General features: G+C 50.5%; 1 protein-coding gene across 1 annotated transcript in view; it reads right to left on the bottom strand.

Moving 5' to 3' along the window:
- Nucleotides 1–16626, bottom strand: part of Dgat2 (diacylglycerol O-acyltransferase 2) — a 30519-nt gene extending 13893 nt beyond the window's left edge. The window contains exons 1-2 of the mRNA XM_032893008.1: nt 16299–16626; nt 1517–1645 (exon numbers count right to left, since the gene is read on the bottom strand). Coding sequence (XP_032748899.1) covers nt 1517–1645; nt 16299–16419 — 250 coding nt within the window. The 5' untranslated portion in view covers nt 16420–16626. The remainder of the gene's footprint in view (nt 1–1516; nt 1646–16298) is intronic.
- Nucleotides 16627–18401: the final 1775 nt, after the last annotated feature.

Below are 18401 nucleotides of genomic sequence, written 5' to 3' on the forward strand. Positions count from 1 at the left end.
CAGTTTCTGGGCTGTGGCTGGGCCTCACAGATCATTAACCTACAGCTCGGGGCCAGTCCCTAGTCCCTATCACATGCTCTCTGGGCTAGGATTGCACAATTTACTCAGTGCCCCACAGCCAAGTTCTGACCCACTAAGGCAAGTGGTGGCTTCTAGTGCAAACAGAGACATCGGGAGCTGGCAAAGCAGACTAGGAGAGGACCGAGAGGCTGGGGTCACTCAATTCTTGTCTTGGTTTCTTCCATTTTTTTTCTGTAGCTCTAGACAAGGCTCTGTCCCCACTAGGTCCTTCCTTCCTGTCTGAACAAAGATGAGATTGCATTATCTCCTCTACTCTGGTATTCTAACAAGAGGCCAAATGCAAACCACATTCAGGGGCTGGGACCTGTCCTCAAACCTCTGCTTCTTCACCTTTCTGGGACCATGTGACCCTGCAAGAATCTGAGGATAGCTCCAGCCTTCCTAGCAATAAAAGTGCATACATGGTCTTACACTTAATTTTAATCAAATGTAATCAATGAATCGCCACAGCCTCTCCATTAATTCTGAATGGAGTAGTAAGGGAATGCACTGGGCTTTGGCTCAAACTCCAACTCCCACCTGTGCAGTGGGAACTTGACAAAAGACATTCCAAGAACCTGGCACATGTGGAATTTGTTCCCTTTGGTCTACACCGAGGGCTGAGGCTCTATGCCTGCCTCAAGGACAGCTGTTCTCTATTGTCTGGATGTCTGCCAAGCTCCCATCATCCTGGGCAGTTTGAAGAGAGAGCCTGAAGGCCTGGCCACAAGAGCCAGACACGTGGTGCTCTGCAGCAGGTCTATCAGACGCTAGCCTGTGCTGAGGACATAAGGCCTGGGCATGAGAAGGTCCCGGGTGTTCCTAGCTGGCAAACATTGACGCACCTAGCCAGTCTGCACAGGCAGTGTCACAAAGCCACCACCCTAGGTGAGCTTACAGGCAGGGGAGTGGCTGGGGATAGACTCAGCAAAGGGGATTAGGCCTGGCATTGGAATCCTAGAACACTCTAACCACAGCATCCATGCAAGGGGACCACCAGCAGGCTCTGTGGGGCTTTCAACCCTCATCTTCAATCCCCGGGATGCCTACAAAAGGCATGTGAGGTGAGCAGCAGTGCCCTCAAATTCAAGAGGAGGGTGCTTGTTCTGAGAGCTCGAGAAGCCTTCGTAAAGTCAGAGCTTGTCTGGAGTGGGTCTCAAACTTGGCGATGCATGCTCTAAGGCAAAGCAAAGCAACACACCTGCTCTTTGCCAACAGACAAGGTGGGCACAAGCTTCAGGCATCCCATAGAACCAGAGTCCAGGAAGTTGGGCAAGTTAAGCTGCAAAATAAAGCCATACTATATCTATGGATTATGTTTTCCTGCATACCGAATGGTGGAGTGTTTGACCTCCAATGGTGGAGTAAGTGGCAAGAGGCTGGGGAAGAAGATAATCTCACTGAATGAAACCATGTCCGCCCTATCCCCACTCAGCACCACCCTAGGTGAGCTTACCTAGCACCAGGAAGGATAGGACCCATTGTAGTACTGAGATGACCTGTAGGTGTTTTTCCACCTTAGATCTGTTGAGCCAGGTGACAGAGAAGATGTCTTGGAGGGCCGAGAGGATGCTGGAGCCAGTGCCTGCAGGAGAAGATGTTCGTTTGTTATAAGCCCGCTCTCATCTATGTTAATGGAGAGTTTTGCTGGATATAATAGCCTGGGCTGGCATTCGTATTCTCTTAGGATCTGTATGACATCTATCCAGGCTTTCATAGTCTCAGGTGAGAAGTCTGGTGTAATTCTGATAGGTCTGCCTTTATATGTTACTTGACCTTTTTCCCTTATTGCTTTTAATATTCTTTCTTTGCTTTGTGTATTTGGTATTTTGACTATTATGTGATGGGAGGAATTTCTTTTCTGGTCCAATCTATTTGGAGTTCGGTAGGCTTCCTGTATCCCTTTCTTTAGGTTAAGGGGAGTTTTCTTCTATAATTTTATTGGAGATATTTACTGGCCCTTTAAGTTGGGAATCTTTGTTTTCTTCTATAACTATTATCCTTAGGTTTGGTCTTCTCATTCCTGGATGTTTTGGGTTAGGAGATTTTTGCGTTTTACATTTTCTTTAATGGTTGTGTTGATGTTTTCTATGATATCTTCTGCCCCTGAGATTCTCTCTTCTATCTCTTATATTAGCCCAAAAGCTTGGATTACCCAAGATACAATCCACAGGCCACATGAAGCTCAAGAAGAAGGACAACCAAAGTGCGGATGCTTCAATCCTTCTTAGAAATAAGAACAAAATATTCACAGGAGATATGGAGACAAAGTTTGGAGCAGAGACTGAAGGAATGGCAATTCAGAGCCTGCCCCACCTGGGAATCCAGCCCATATACATACAGCCACCAGATCCAGACAATATTGCTGATGCCAAGAAGTGCATGCTGACAGGAGCCTGATATAGCTGTCTCCTGAGAGGCTCTGCCAGAGCATGACAAATAAAGAGGTAGATGCTCGAAGCCAACCATTGAACTGAGAACGGGGTCCCCATTGGAGGAGTTAGAGAAAAGATTGAAGGAGCTGAAGGGGTTTGCAACCCCATAAGAACAATACCAACCAACCAGAGCTCACAGAGACTAAACCACCATCCAAAGAGTACACATGGACAGACCCATGGCTCCAGCAGCCTATGTAGCAGAGGATGGCCTTGTTGGACACCAAAGGGAGGAGAAACCCTTGATCCTGCCCAAGGCTGGACCTCGCAGTGTAGGGGAATGTCAGGGCAGGGAGGCGGGAAGGGATGGGTGGTTGGGTGAGGGAAAGGGGATAACATTTGAAATGTAAATAAAAAATATCCAATAAAAAAAAAAAGCCTGTTCTCCAGCCTCAGACACCTCAACATAACACACATCCCACAGATGCCTTGCTAGATAGGTGAATGTGGGCCACAGAATCAAAAATAACTGAACCCCACTCAACCACCAAATGTCTTCCTAATGGCTGCTTTACTGCCTTCCCTGAATCATAGTTTCTACATAGGAAACAAGGGGATATGGTACTGGGGAATCTAAGAGCTTGCCCTGGACTTGGGCCATATATATAGGAGGCCAGATCTCTTTTATCTCCTATGCCCCAAACACATATCTTCCTTTATCTGGGCCTAGTACAAATATTTAATCTTTGATATCTGTGGCTATGAGGTCAAGGACAGAAGTTCAACATCCAATTTGCAATATTTTGTTTTGATTTTTGTCCAAGTGTACTTTGAGCATCCCGGATCCCTGCCCCGCTCCCTTTATTCTGGGCACCCTTCTTTCCATTAAGTTGGCTCTCATCCCCATCCCAACAACCAATCCTATACCGCCAGCAACTCAAGAGGGATTTACATGCGTCTTCACTGTAGTCCCCAAAGCTTGGGGCTCAGGGAGGATCCAGGGGGTATCTCGCTTCCCCTGAAGTAGGCAGCTATGCTCCCCAACACTGCAGATAAAAAAACCCAAGCTGGTGTTTGGAGTGGTGTTTAATAAGCAAAGACACACAGGACATGGGGAAGCACCTGAGCTAGGGCTGTACCTATGTTTGCTTTTAAGCAAGTGCCAAGACTGGAAATCAGGACAAAATGTGCTCAATTCACTGGCTCTGTAGTTGGAGACCCAGGATGACCCCTGGGCTCCAGCAGCTGACAGGTAGTGTGCCCAGGAAGCCTGGTGCCTACAGAAGAGGTGGCACTAGAGAAGAGTATGGGTGAGGTCCCAAGACCACTCATTCCAGCCTTAGACTACAAAGAGGCCACTTCACACCCTAAATGTTGACCCCAGCTGTGTCCCTTTGTCAGCCTATTTTGAGTGCCTACTGTGTGCCACCCAAACACTCCTTTCCTACTGCCCACTGCCCAGGGCCCAGGACAGATGCCTGTCAGTCTTGACCTTGAATGTCTCCTGACCATCCGCCCTGGCCCACAAGCTGGAAACCAGGGAGGAAGGGATCGAAGGGTTCACATTTGAGTCTTTGCTCTCTGTCAAAATTGATAGCAGAAAGGTCACAGCCAAGTTCAGAAAGAAGTATAACTCCTCTCAGCTGAAAGCTCACAGTCTCTCTGACTTTCAGACGTAAGTAGGAAATGCCAGACATTCCAGTCCTTTCACCTCCTGATCTAATAAACCAGATGAAGAGGGCGTGGCACTGCAGAGGCAAACTCTCGGTCTCACTTTATATGTGACCCCAGGGGAGAGTATAGGATTCAATGCCAATGACCGTCACACACTGAGTACTTAATAATATACAACAGGAATGGTGGGGCAAAGGCACAAAAACAGAGTTGGATCCCACAGCCATTTCAGAGACTGGGTGCATTGCCCCTTCACCTCTTTTGTAAATCTTCTGTCGTAGGCCCTTCCCCACACCAGACTTGCTCTTTAGGTTTCATCCTGAGCCCTAAAGGGATCACACATTTTAGCATGAGCAGAGTTACCAGGCAGAACAACCCAGGATTCCTGCCTCTGTTGAGGGCACATTATTCTCTATACTCTATATTGGGTTCAATACAGCACCCAACGATGCAAAGGACTCTGACCATTGGACATATCAAGTTCAAGGGTGGACCAAACTCAGGGCCTGGTACATCTGCCCACCAGTTGAGCCTAGATAAATGACTTGGTCACAATTATATCTAAAGGTCTCATGACCTTCCCTGGACTGTAGGTGGGGACAAGTCTCACACATATGTATAAGAGGAATGAACCTCCAAGATACAGTCTAGACTCCTGATGTAAGGCTGGTTGGCTACATCACTGTCAGCAACAATGGAGGTGAGGGTTAAGCGTAGGTAACCACTGGCAGGCCAGGTACCCTACCGGCAGGAAGACAAAGGTTCTGTAGCAATGTCTTGTCCTAAGCATGGTCTAGGACACACCATGTCACCTGTGAGCAGGTTAGAAATGCCAGGGTCCCATGAGTCGATTCTGCAGTTGACAATACCCCCAGGTGCTAAATTTGAGGAACAACAACTAGAACTATTTAGTCTCCCATGGAGTAAGTGAGTGAACCAGGGTTCAGCCTTCTGCTTGTCAGGAAATGAATGCATGGCAAATGCCTTCTGTTATCAGCCCCACCACTACAGCAGGCAAAACCTCAGGCTAGAGTTTGGAGGAGTGTTTAAGGAAAGGCACACGGGGCGTAGGAAGACACCTTGAGCCTGCTGGAAAGTCAGGCCCAAGCCCAGGCCTGAAACCCTCACCCTAGGCCAGCAGGCCTTGCCTTTTAGTCAACACAGCCAACTGTAGCTGGTGCAGCACTCGGCTTGGGGGAGGCATGTAGAAACTCCTTACTGGTTATATGCCCCATCCAAAACTGAGTAAGCCTAAATAAGGAAAAAAGCAAAACAAAACAAAACAAAACAAAAAACACACACAACATCCCAAGTCCCTCCAATCTTTTGAAACTGCTTAAAATAGAGGAATTCTCCATTTTGTTAAGCTCTCATCCCATTATACAGACAAAACCAAGGGCCTGAGAGACTCTGCGCGGGCCATATCTATGCAGGCCAGAGCCCACCCTGTTCTCATCCTGCCTCACTGGACCAACCACCTACTGCCTGCCCTGCCAGCAAAACGGGAATGTAGTCCAGGGAGGACCTGCTGCATTTCTGGGAGAGGAAATGGCAGATGTCTGGAGAGGTTGGGGGTGGACTGCAACACTACATTCCTCAGATGCACTCCCACAATCCTCCCTGCCTGGCCTGCCTCAAGTCCAGGCTCCAGTGGAAGCCCTAAGGGACCTAGGAGACAGTGACTGCCCCTTAGAGGTGACACCCTGCTTGACACACTATGCTTTCCCGATGGAGAGGGCTGTATGTCCTCCAGGGAGGTACAATCTTTTCTTCCCTGGGAACCACCCAAGCCTGGAGCCTGACAGAGGCTTTCTAGCCACCCCGGGAGGTTGTCTGTCTGACAGTGAAGTGAGGAGAGAGCAGCAGGGGATGAGAAGGAAGTTCTCCCTCTCAGCTCCTGTACTCTCTTCCTTGTACAAAGGACATAGTTCAAGCTGATTGTCACGTGAGAGCAATGCTGCCCGAGGCCTGGTCAGTTCTGATCTACATCGGGGTTCCCAGTGCCCTGACAAGGTCTGGCTAATATAAGAGAAAGGCACTCAACTCTAGCCATTCAGGATCCTAGGGCTCCTTCCACACAGAACAGCAAGAATGGCACCTGAGGAGGAGCTCCTAAAGTTTGGAATCCTGGGAATCTACCATCATCACCCCAATGTGATGCTGATCATGCCACTGTCTCAGAGTACTCCTTAGGGGGCACAAGACAAGGAGGGAACCAGCATGAGTGTGGGACTCTATTCGAACCCAAATTCAGGCTTGCATTTGCCCCATTGCTGCTGGTCTCAAGTCCCTTCTGTCTTCTCCCCACAGGGAAGCTGGGGGATGCTGAGAAGGGATGGAAATTAACCTGAGGGTAAATTAGAACCGGTTTCATGTTCTTTTTGTTTGCATTTTGTGTTTCACTGACTAGCTTTGGTTTTGTTGAGTCTTGTATAGCTCAGGATGGCCTCAAACTTGCAATTCCGCTGCAGCTTCCTGAGTGCTGAATGCCCAGCATGCTACAGAAGGCTTCTTAAAGAGGAGCGAGGGGCAAAGGCCTTCAGGCTCTATCTGGTTCCAGCTGTGCCACCAATGCAAGCTGGTCAGGGGACTTTTCCTTTCTGGAGTGAGTTAGGTCAAGCTCATGATCCCTGGTGTCCACCTCCTGGTCTTAATTTGGGCCTTCAAGTTCACCAGCTTGCAGCAGCCCTGGGACAATCATCTGGGGAACCAGGAAGTGAGGGTTCCCTTGTACATGCCCAGGGCATAACCAGCCTTTGCCATCTGGTTGTTACACTTCCCCTACTCCAGCTTGGTTGGCAGAAGTCCAGCTGGTGAGGAAGCTACAATCAAATGCCACCACCTCCACGCCCTGCCTGCTTGACTCGGAGGTTGGGTGGTAAGAGAGTCTTAGCATCCAGCCAAATCCAACTTCCTCATCCCAAGCCTCCCTGGGCACACCCACTCTTCTGTGTTCTTACACAGCTCCAGTCTCACAGAATCCCTTGCTCACCCACCTCTCTCAGTGACTTGTGAGTGCCAAGACTGGACCTGACTCATCTGTGTGTATAGAACATCACACAGGGACATGGCGAGGGAGAGGGGCACAATATAAAGATTTGCTGTATGGTTGGACAAATCCAACATGGCTGGCTCCAGAGGAAGCTGGGTGCCCAATTTCACTGGGCTGCTTTCAAGAATCCAAACCCTGCTACGAAAATGCTGAGCCTCTCCTGCCATCTCTAAGCACGGGCTCCCTGACTTACGAAGGGAACCTCCCCGTGTAAACATTGAGAGTGTAAATAGACTAGTCCTGTGAAGCCAGGGCTCCCACAGGCCACTCAGGAGGCCGATCCCTGCACACAGCTCATGTGCTGCTCCATGTCTGGAGGACAGATGGAAGGGAATGCCAGATAGGCCCGGAGCAGATGTCTTACCACCCTACGCCATGCCACTGTCTCATAGTACTCCTTAGGAGGGCACAAGACAAGGAGGGAACCAGCATGATGACCTCACGGAGAAGGCACAGGATGCCAGCCAGACTCAGAGTAGGTATTTGGACGCCAATCCCTTCAATCACTTGAACAATGCCATGGTACAGAGGGCGGGTTCCCCTACTAAACATGGCAAGTCTACACCCAAACGCCGAGTTAACACCTGGATGAGAAGGGCCGCCCGCTCTGCCTACACTGTGCCTCACTGTCACGGGGACAGTTCTGTGCAGACTGGCTGTGCGAGAAGGGAGAACCCCACCCAGTGGTTCCCATAGCCAAGCTCCTGCTGAGGTCACCAGAGCTGCCTGATCTCGGGGCCCACGAATGGGAACGACGTGACCTGTGTTAGACCCTTCTTGTTCAATACCTAATATCGGTGAGCAAGGAGACCGCTCCCCGGGGCCTCTTGGCTCTCTCTCACCTTTGCCCAAGAGTGGCAGAGTGCACCTAAGACCCTACTGTGGGGAAGGGCAACCCTGTGGGGCTGTGGCATGAGACGAGTGAAGATAGCGCCCTGAGCATAACCCTTGAGAATAACCTCAAGGGCTTGTTGGGAAAGATTAAGTGAGAAAATACATGGCAACTGCTACCAGACCTGATGAGCGGAGTCCCAATCCCTGGACACACATGGTGGAGAGCGCCAGCTCCTTCAAGCTGTGCTCTGACTTCCGTACAGGGATTGTAGCTTGTGTGCATGCTTGTGTGTGTGTGTGCATGTGTGAGTGTGTGCGTGTGGCCAGTGAGGTGAGACAGTTGCTGCCTTCACCTCCCAGTGGGAAGGACATAAAGACTGGGCAGACGGCTTTTCACTCAGTGTGCTAATGGTGGGACAAGGCTGTGCATTAGGAGAAATGGTACAGAATGGGCTTTGGAGGAAGACGAGCAGAGACGGTTGCTGGTAGAACAGGCAAAACGAAGAGGGGGTGTTCCAATAAGGCAGGGTCAAGGTGCGTCATCAACAACCCAGAAAGGTGGGGGGTGGTAATCGGAATGTCCCAGAGAGAAGCTGGAAACAGAGGACTGTCTAGTCAAAGTGGTGTGACACATAGGACCCAAATTCATGAGCGGTTGGTTAAAAGGCGCTGCCAGGGGTGGGAGTGCTGGTGGGGGTGGGGATCAGCCCCACCTGTCTGGAAGCTCAAGAACTGATAAGGGAGAGAATGTGCTATCAGGTGGAGACGAGCTATAAAGGAAGAATTTGGAATAACGAGCCAGAGCCAGAGCCAGGCCTGAGAGTCCCTGGCCTGAGCAGGGGAGGTGGGAGCATAGGTGTAGAAGCATGTGCCACACACAGCAGCTGGGAGGCCATGTCCTAGGGCAGCCCCCATGGCTCCTCCGTCGCCTCCACAGAAGTATCTGTGGAGAAACTACACCCAGGAGAAGTCCACAGAACCCAAGTGAGGAAAACTGGCCTCTAACCTACAGGAAGTGTGGCTTGGATGAGTCACGTCTATACAAGCCTGGGTTTCCTCACCTGGACAGTGGGGCTAATACCTACCTCGGGAAGACTGCTGAGGGAATTAGGTGGGATCATGTTTAGGCAAGGATCTACATGAGCGGCAGCTAATTATCTGTGAGCATCAATAGCCTTTCGTTGCCTTACGGATGTAACAATGCCTGCCTCTCCTTAAAGCAACACAAACCCAGGATTTAACACTTTGCGAATTGCCACCCTCCTTGAGATCCAGTGTCCTTAGTTATGACCCAGGGTCCCTGTAAGGAACCCAAATAACTTGTGGTAAGACCCAATCAGAACCAGCCCAGCTATTAAGAGATGGAAAGACCTAGAAATCAGAGGCAGCAAGGGCCCTAGGCCCCCTGAGCAGAAAAGCACCCTGCCCACATTCTCAGGTCCGAAGGATGCCACATCTGCATCTTGGCCACCTGGACTGAAACTTTACCTTGGTTTGAGGAGGGGGGGAAACTACTTTTAAGTTGCTCCAAGGACTGTGCACAAGCCACATGGTTATGAGGGGCTGGGAAGTCAGGAGGCCCCATCAAGTGACAAACTGCTGCAACTTCTTTGAGGCCAGAGCTGAGCTGGCTGTCTTCTGGGTGACCTCAGGGAGGTACTCTCGGCCAAAGTCCACACATGTGATGGTGACAGGGCCATCATGGCGGAACTACCAGCTCTGGACGGTCAGGCCTGCTGCAGTCCTACTGTAGTGCCAGGCTCTGCCAATCCCTGTGCACAGAACTGTCCCCAACCACCGCCTCATAGGCTCTTAACCCAGCCTGCAGTGCCACCAGGCATCGTCCCCTTGCTTCTGAGTCTGGTCAGTTGCACATACTTTGGGGATCCCTATCAGACACTGGCTTTGCCAACTGGCCTTGTCACTCTCCCCTGGGAAGTCTTCCTGTACCCAATTGGGGTGGCCTGCCCATGCTGACAGGTTGCCTCTCAATCCTATACTCAAAGCCCCTTAGACTATGAGGTGTGTGTTCATTTGCAAGAACTACATCTCACTCTGTCTGGGTTCCTATGCCCAGAATGGAGACATACCAAGAGCAGGTCCCTGGCCGATGCCTGAATGCTTGAAGGGACCACAATCAATTAAAAAGGGCCTGGGTGGGGTTGGGGATTTGGCTCAGTGGTAGAGCGCTTGCCAGGAAGCGCAAGGTCCTGGGGTTAGATCCCCAGCCCAAAAAAAAAAAAAAAAAAAAAAGGGCCTGGGTGAGAAGTCAGTCGACCTGTGCCACACAGGAAAGGTTTTCTTCTACGTGGAAGGTTTTTCTTCTAGTGGGCTAAATCAGGGACAACAGCAAGGCTCCAGAGAGAAACTTCCTAAGGATCCTGAGCCAAGAGGAACCTTTCAGCCCTGACTCCCTTCTGCTTCCCAGGCACCTGCCAGAGGTGTTAGCTCTTGGACTACCCACCCTAGACACAGCTGAGGAGACAAGGGTATGAATTAGATAGAGGGCTTGAAAGGACCAGGCACAGAGGGATGTCTGTCACCAGACTATCCTGGGGAGGGTGTAACAGTTCAGCTGAGGTATCAGACTGATGTGAGGAAGTCATGGACCCTGCAACTGGCATCTACAAAGAGAGGACAAACCTGAGGACTTACGGATAAAAGTCTAGTCCAGAGACTGAATTGGAAGTGACAGAGGCAGGCAGGAAGGACTAGAAGGCCATGAAATGCTGACCTCTACCATGAACACCAGAAAAAGCCCATCCAGTTCCACTCCTTCCAACAACTTTGGACAGGGCACAAGCTAGCCATTTACCTGCTAACGCACTGGTGAGTTCTTCCCCACGGAGATAGGCCATCTCCTTTGAGAGCTATCATAGAAATGATAAGTCCTAAAATAGTGCCCATAGAGACATCTGGCCCTAAGGAAAGGCCAACTCAACACGGATCCATGCTGGACTTGGGTAGTACCTAGCCAGGCCATCAAGAGCCTGATACAGAGAACCCAGCATCCCAGTCTCCTTAGATTTTCTGGGACCCTCCTTCTCTCTAGGTTTCCCTCGAGCACTACATAATAAGAACAGAGCAGATGAGGCCTGAGGTCTTGCCAACTTGGACCTTTTGTACTCTGCTTGAATTCCTAATGGATTTTTAATCTACAAACGATCTTTCTAATAGGAACACTAGCTCCCACGAGGGCTACCCCAGAGGGTCAGGGCCAAACACATTTAGTTTTCATTAAGTAAGGTGAGAGGTAGGATGCCAGGTTCTCATCAGCTAACCAGGACCACCATGAGTGACATGAGACCCTAGCAGCCTGTTTTCTCAGCCCCCACTCCCTGACCCAGCACATTCAATCCTGGAGTAGGAGGGGCTGCTATGGCAACACCACCAGCTTGCATGTGCGTCACCAAGGAGTCCCCAGAATAGGTCCTTATGACAACCCACGGGGAGGTACTTTCTCTAGGGCACTTACCAGGGCCCTAAGGAGGATGCAAGCCCCATTTTCTGGGAGGACACGAATGAGGAAGAGCAGGGGGCCAGGTCTGGCAACACACTCTTCCTGCTGATCCGGAAGGAACCACAGGGGCTCTCTGACCGCACCGAGGAGCTGGCTCCGTGTGGAAAGCAGAAGCAGAGCGAGGTCCCTGTCCTGGCACAGAATTACCAGTTGCTCTGAGAGCAGACCCTCAGGCTTCTGCTCCTGTGGCTTGGCACAAGGGTCTCACAGGCTCAGCACCAGAACAGTGGAAACACTTTGACCACACCCTTGTCCGTCTCCCATTGGAAGGGACTGACAATCAGCAAGAGACCGTGGCTTGCTGAGGCAAAGTCAGGCAGGCTGGCTGACACACAAGTGTTCAGCCACCAGACTGCAAGCTCATACCCAGGAGAGTCTGCTCCAGGAACTAGAGTCTTCACATACTCCATTTTTACAAAGTAAGGTAGTCGTCTTTGATGATGCGGCCAAGGGAGTATGCCACTTAGGATACCAGGTTCCCAACACCCTGGCTGTCTTGGAACTCGGAGATCCACCAGCCTCTGCCTGAGTGCTGGGATTTAGGTGTGCACCACCACACCCAGCTTGGAATCTATTTCAAAATAGGAAAATGAAATCTTCAGAGACAGCAAACCCATCGTGCCCCAGAGGGGGCAGGAATAAAGGTGGGATAGGAATCCTGGCTTTGGCCTTGTACAGTATGGAACTCTGTGTGGATCACAGTACACCTGGCTCTACCCACTTGGCACTCAACCCACCCCCCCAAGACAAGCTCTTAACCAGACTGAGTATCTCAAGGACACTCAGCACACACAAGCAAAGAGCTCTGGGGACAGCTGAGGAATTACACTGAAGCTAAAAGCAGGGCTTTCTGCCTAGAGGACCTGGAAGTCCCACTAATGATTCACTCACTCAATAAATACCTCTAGGGCTCCTACCACCTGCCTGCACAGGGTCAGACACTAGAGACATGGCACCGAGGAAGACCAATGAGCTCCCTGTCCCCAAGGGCTGACAATTACCCAAACAATACCCACATGTCATAACTAGGTAATGATAAGGACTACCAAAGCACAAGCTTTGGGAGCTGGAGGATGCTCTGACCATCTGGGCAGGCACGCCAAGATCTGAGAAGGGTAACCAAGGGCAGAGACCCTGAGAGAGAGCTACTACAGACAATGATGGAGGGTCAGAAAGACCACCAGCACATGGCATGTAGTGTCCTCACCACAGGACATCATGAGATGGTGGGAAGTGTTTGGGCAACCCCACAGGAGCTGAGGTCTGAAGTATTGGGGAGAGGGGAACAATTTATCAAGCCAGACAAAAGTTGTGGGCTGTTGGTATCTCCCTAGCCACCAAGCCTGGGGGAGTTTCCTCAGAAAGCATGCAGTTTGGATCAGCATTCATTTGGCAGCTGCATGGTACCTATGTGTTCCTGTCCCCATTCATCTCGGGTTTAAGGAAGTTGATAGGCACAGACAGAGATGGGTTGGGGGTCTAGTTTGTCTTTTCTACTCCTGGACCAGTCCTTCTTGGGGAAATCAAGATTTTAGTCTGTGCTCTGAAGGTTGGGCCAGACCCAGCACCATGGTAGCTGTAGTTCGATAATTCAGGTACTTGCTGCTGGATTCAGGAGCAGGAGGGTAGAGGTGGAGCAGGATTTCCACATTTGCAACTGAGTCACTTCCCTGCTAAGAAAGCACTGTACTGGGCCCTCCTTTTCTGGCGGAGGTGAGCCTTTGGCAGCAGATATACCTCAACCGAGAGAAAAGCTACACGAAACCGCGGAGTAGGGACAACCGGGGTTTTCTTTCCTTGATCACAGGACTACAGGACTGTGTCAGATGCCTGCCAACTCTCAGTTCCAGAATTATCCCCCAACAATCTGGCCACTTAGTTTTACCCTCCACCTAGCATATACCCAGGGGAAGGGAATCTCCATCTCCACCATCCAAGCTATGCAGTCATCAACAAACAGCTGCTGGGATTCTTCTATTAAAATCCCAACTATGACTCCACCCCTGTCCTAGGCTTTGGAAGCCACACAATGTCCCAGCTCAGAACTGTACTGCCCCTACCTCATACTGGGTCCTGGACTAAACTAAGAATAGCCACAAGCATCCAAGGGCTCTACCATGAGAAGTTCCCTATCCAGGAGCAAAGGCAGGGATGTACCTGCTGCCTCCTACCCGCCTCTAAGCCACAGTCTAAGCCAGTCTTTCAGAGATCAGAAAATACCAAGGCAAGCCAGGACGGGCGGCACATGTCTTTAATCGCGGCACTCAGGAGGCAGGCAGGTGGTTCTCTAAGGCCAACCTGGTCTAAAGAGGGAGTTACAGGACAGCCAGCAAGAAAAAACAAACAAGACAAAACAAAACAAAAACACCTGTCTTGAAAAACCACCCCCACACACACATAAATAAAAAAAATTAAAAAAAGACTCCTCTCTTCCAACAAACTTTGCATACCATCCAAACTTCAACAAAAAACCAAGTTACCAAGCTGTCAGTGCAATCTCTCACCCATTACAGAGCTTCCCTTCAGAGAATCCATGATCTTCCTTCCTTACTTGAACACTGCCACTAAGCAGGGTGGTTAGTGGGAACTGATTTGCGGAGGCAAACTAGGCCACGAGGGAGTGTCTACACGGACCAAGGAGGTAGAAGGCAGCCTCCTGGAGATGTCAAGATAACATAAAATTTGCTTGAGCACCCTGCCCTCTCCACCTAGTCCTTCACCTAAGCAGATCCCAGAGAGCTAAACTGACTAGTTTGCTTCTCATATTAGTCCCTAGTCTATGAGGTAACCACACCCACTTTCTTCCACTGTATTTTCTACACTGAACAACAACATGGAGAAATCCCCTTGCTACGAAGAACTGCTCAAGAGCTGAGGGAGGACAAATTCTCCTGAGCTAAAAAAACAAAACACAAAACCCTGTCAAAAAAATGAATTTAACAGGTGCCCTGCTCTTGGAAGACAGAGGGGAGCCCAGGAAGAACAAGTAACCTCCAGGAGGAGCCACAGCAGACAGCAGACCCATCCCATTACCCAGTGACTGAGTACTTAAAAGCATCAACACACTAGCAAGTCACATCCTTCCCTGTTAGGGCATCAAAAGGCACAGTGAAGAGAGAAGCACTGGGAAAAGAGGCCATCAGAAGCTGTAGGCTGTGTGCAGGGCAGCTCCAAAGGCTTGCCCCCTAGGATGGAAACGCTTGAGGACCTCTCCAGGGGCAGATAACCACAGCAGCAGTCAGCCAGGACTAGTGCCAATCAGGACTAGCACCAATGCCAAGTGGGAAAGCCGGGATGGAGCTCCAGCATAGGAGAATGGCAGATGTACGAATGGCGAGAAATACTCGCTGTACCATTAAGAGAAGACTGAATTTAGAAATTGATTGAGATTGATATATATATATATATATATATATATATATATATATCATGTTCTTGACTTTATATAACATGTACTAGTGGATGTAACCACTAGAGAGTTGATGTGCCAGCAATCTTCCTTCCTTCCTGATTGCCTATACTTTCTTTTTTTTTTTTTTTTTTTTTTTTTTTGGAGCTGGGGACCGAACCAGGGCCTTGCCCCTAGCTAGGCAAGCGCTTTTACCACTGAGCTAAATCCCCAACCTATACTTTCAAGATTACCATAATTAGCATGTCCTGGAACTCCTTCTGTAGACCAGGCTAGACTCAGACTCAAGAGATCCACCTGCCTCTGCCTCCCAAGCACTGGGATTGAAGGTATGCACCGCCGTTGCCCTTCTAAGGAAAACTTGAGTAGCATGTTCTTCCTCACCCAGTTTCTGCAACTTCAGCTAATCAATGTGGGGTGCTTTGCCTTGTATGGGAAAAGCTGTGGTGTAATTTAAATTATATGTCCCCCTCCTCCATTCCCTGAAGGCCTCAGTTCTACCTTAAAGGCAGACCCTTCCAGGAGGAAAATCAACTTAGGTGGATTTCTGTGAGTTCAAGGCCAGCCTGGTCTATAGAGTACCAGGACAAACCGAGTTGTTACACAGAGACCAACTAAACAAACGAAAAAAAAAACCCAAGGGTCTCCCACTCCACTTCTAAGTATGTCAGACTCAGGGTTGTGCCTAGGGGTTTCACAGTCTGGGTTGGCACACAAAAGCTGGGGAAGAGGACAGTTGGGGCACACCTGTTCCAGGCAGGCATGTTCTCCATCCAGTGGCTGTTTCAGGGGATTGCAAAACCCTACTTACCACCCCATCCAGTTCCTCCCAGCCAAATCCTGCTCCACCTTGTGAGGTAGAACAGTACTGGGGGCTGGAGAGTGAAATATCACTAATAACTGAGCTGAGTGGGTGGTGTCGCCCTCATCAGCTGGGGGATGGGAAGTGATGTAACACATGTTGCAACATTGGTGAGTACCAGGATGGAGAATGAATCCAGGCTAGACTAGGATACCAGGTTGGCAGACTCAAACTGGGTAACCAAACTAGGTAAGCGTGAATCTTGCCTCATCCTTGACCAAAATGACAGGATGCAGAAGTCAGGTTCCCCTAAGAGAAGCCAGTTGTGTTGGCACACCTGCAATCCCGGCACCTGGGATGCCGAGACAGGGGGTGAGAGTTGGAAGCCAGCCTAGGCTACAAGGTGAGACCTTTTAAAAACTGGAAGTAATTGTCTGGGACGCCAACCTGAACTAGCTAGCCGTCCGTCCAGCACAGAGCAGCACGCCTTGGCCATAGTCCCTTCCTGAAAGTCGTCTTGCTGTGGGTCCTTGTCCCTCAGGATGAAAGCCCTAGGGATGACTGGCACTCACCCCATCGCCCAGACCCCTCGCGTGACAGGGCAGATCCTTTATTCTTGTTCTCGCTGCGGGCAGCTTCGGCCCGACGCTCACCCCGCAGGACCCCGGAGTAGGCAGCGATGAGGGTCTTCATGCTGAATCCGGTGCACGTCACGGCCGTGCAGAAAGCCGCCTCACGCAGCGCCCCTGATCCATGCCCCTGCCGCCGGGGCCAGGGCTTCGCGCTGAGCTCCGGGAGCCGAGGGACAGCGCTCAGGCCGTGGTGGCAGCAGGTCGAGATCCGAGGTAGGTAGCCGCTGCCACCCTAGGCAATCAGAAAGCTAGCGAAGCGCGGCCACGGCGCCTAGCGCCGCCGCGCGCGCGCTTTATAACCTCACAACGGGGCGGGTCATGACGCTATAGGGCGGGGCAAAAGGGTCCGCCCCGGACTGTACCATGTTCTTGTGGGGGGTGAGGCTCCCGGGGATAAAATATGCACAGAGCCCAGGAGGGCAACATGTCCTGAACTGTACGGGACAGAGTTTATAGAGTACGGAAAAGGGAGCTGGAGTCTCGGTGTATGAAAGCACGGCTGGTTGTCCCAACGGTTGCCATGTCCTTCTCACAAGCCTCTCTCGCAGACATTAGTACGGTCCAGCAGCTGGAACGTGGGCAGGGAATTTGAGCACGTGCGGGACGATCAGGACCCTGCGGGTTCCCGTGTTCTTATTTGGCTGCGCTTTCCTCAGGCTGCAGATGGGGGTCTGGCCTGGAGTCAAAAGTGTTGGGATTAGTTAGGTTACCGCTGGACTTAACTTACCCAAGTGCCGCAGCCTTTCCTCTTCTCAGGAAGAACATAAGAGTGATGGAGTCTATCAAGAAGAACCTAGAGCGATGGAGTCTACTACCTGTAATCCTAGCTCTCCCCTCCCCTCCCGCCTCACTCTGTGTCCGTGTGTGTGTGTGTGTGTGTGTGTGTGTGTGTGTGTGTGTGTGTGTGTGTGTGTGTGTGTGTGTGTGTGTGTGTGTGTGTGTGTATGTATGTGTGTGTGCGTGTACATGAGAGCGCTGAGGCAGGAAGGCAAGAGTTTGAAGCCAGGCCTGGCTATATAGTAACCCTGTCTCCAAACACCCGGGACAGAAACAATAAGGCAAACATAGTGAGTGATGCACTTACTTCAAGTCCGGTTCAAGACCTCTCTTCCTCTCTTTTGCTCAACTTCAAGGTGGTTTTTGTTTGTTTGGCTTGGTTTGGGGGTGGGGGTGGTTTTTGTTTTGTTTTTTTCTTTCTTTCTTTTTTTTTTTTTTTTAGAGATGGGGTTTCTCCTTGTAGCCCTGGCTGTCCTGGCACTCACTGTGTAGACCAGGCTGGCCTTGAACTCACAGAGATGTACCTGTGTCTGACTTTAGTGCTGGGTTAAAGGCATGTGCCACTATGAGCAGTTTGCAGCTTCAGTTTTCTTTCACATCGGTGAAAATGGGAACACGCGTGACTGTTTTGTGAGAGGCTTTGAGAACTAAGGAGCTGAGGTATGGAAGGCACTTCACTCACTACAGGCACTTAAGATTAGGAATCATTTCCGTTGCCCACAGAGGAGCAGGAGTTTCGCAGAACGGGAAAGGGAGCACAAGCCAAAGGCCAGCACCAAGTCTGAACAGTCAGCATGTCTGGAGTTGAGCCAAGACCATAGAGACTGTGATCTAGGCAACGGTAGATGGAGGCTGTGTGACACGGGCTAGAGCATGGTCTTAGAAGATTCTCCAGTGTCTCTCTTCAGACATTGGGGTGGGAATGGGTTCCAGGAGAACCTTAAAGGAAATGACAGAGGTAAGTTGAGTTCTAGGATCACTCTAGACAGAGTATGAGAAATAGACATGAGGGCAGGTTGCAGTGAGGAGCTGGGTGAGCAGAGGAGCCACAAGCAAAGGCAGTGGTTAAAGGTATGCCCTGCAGAAAAAAGCATAGAGCGCTGGGGTGTGGCTCACCCTTGGGTTGCATACAGTAAGGTCTGGGGCAATAGGACCTTGGGGGAGAGTGGAAAAGAAAGGGGGTGAGTTCTAATGAAAGAGGGAAGAAGGATATTCGCAGTCCCAGGGCACGTGACAAATGCCATTAGTGAAACCTAGAAATGTTTG

The sequence above is a fragment of the Rattus rattus genome, chromosome 2 (assembly GCF_011064425.1).
Source record: "Rattus rattus isolate New Zealand chromosome 2, Rrattus_CSIRO_v1, whole genome shotgun sequence".
NCBI lineage: Eukaryota > Metazoa > Chordata > Mammalia > Rodentia > Muridae > Rattus > Rattus rattus.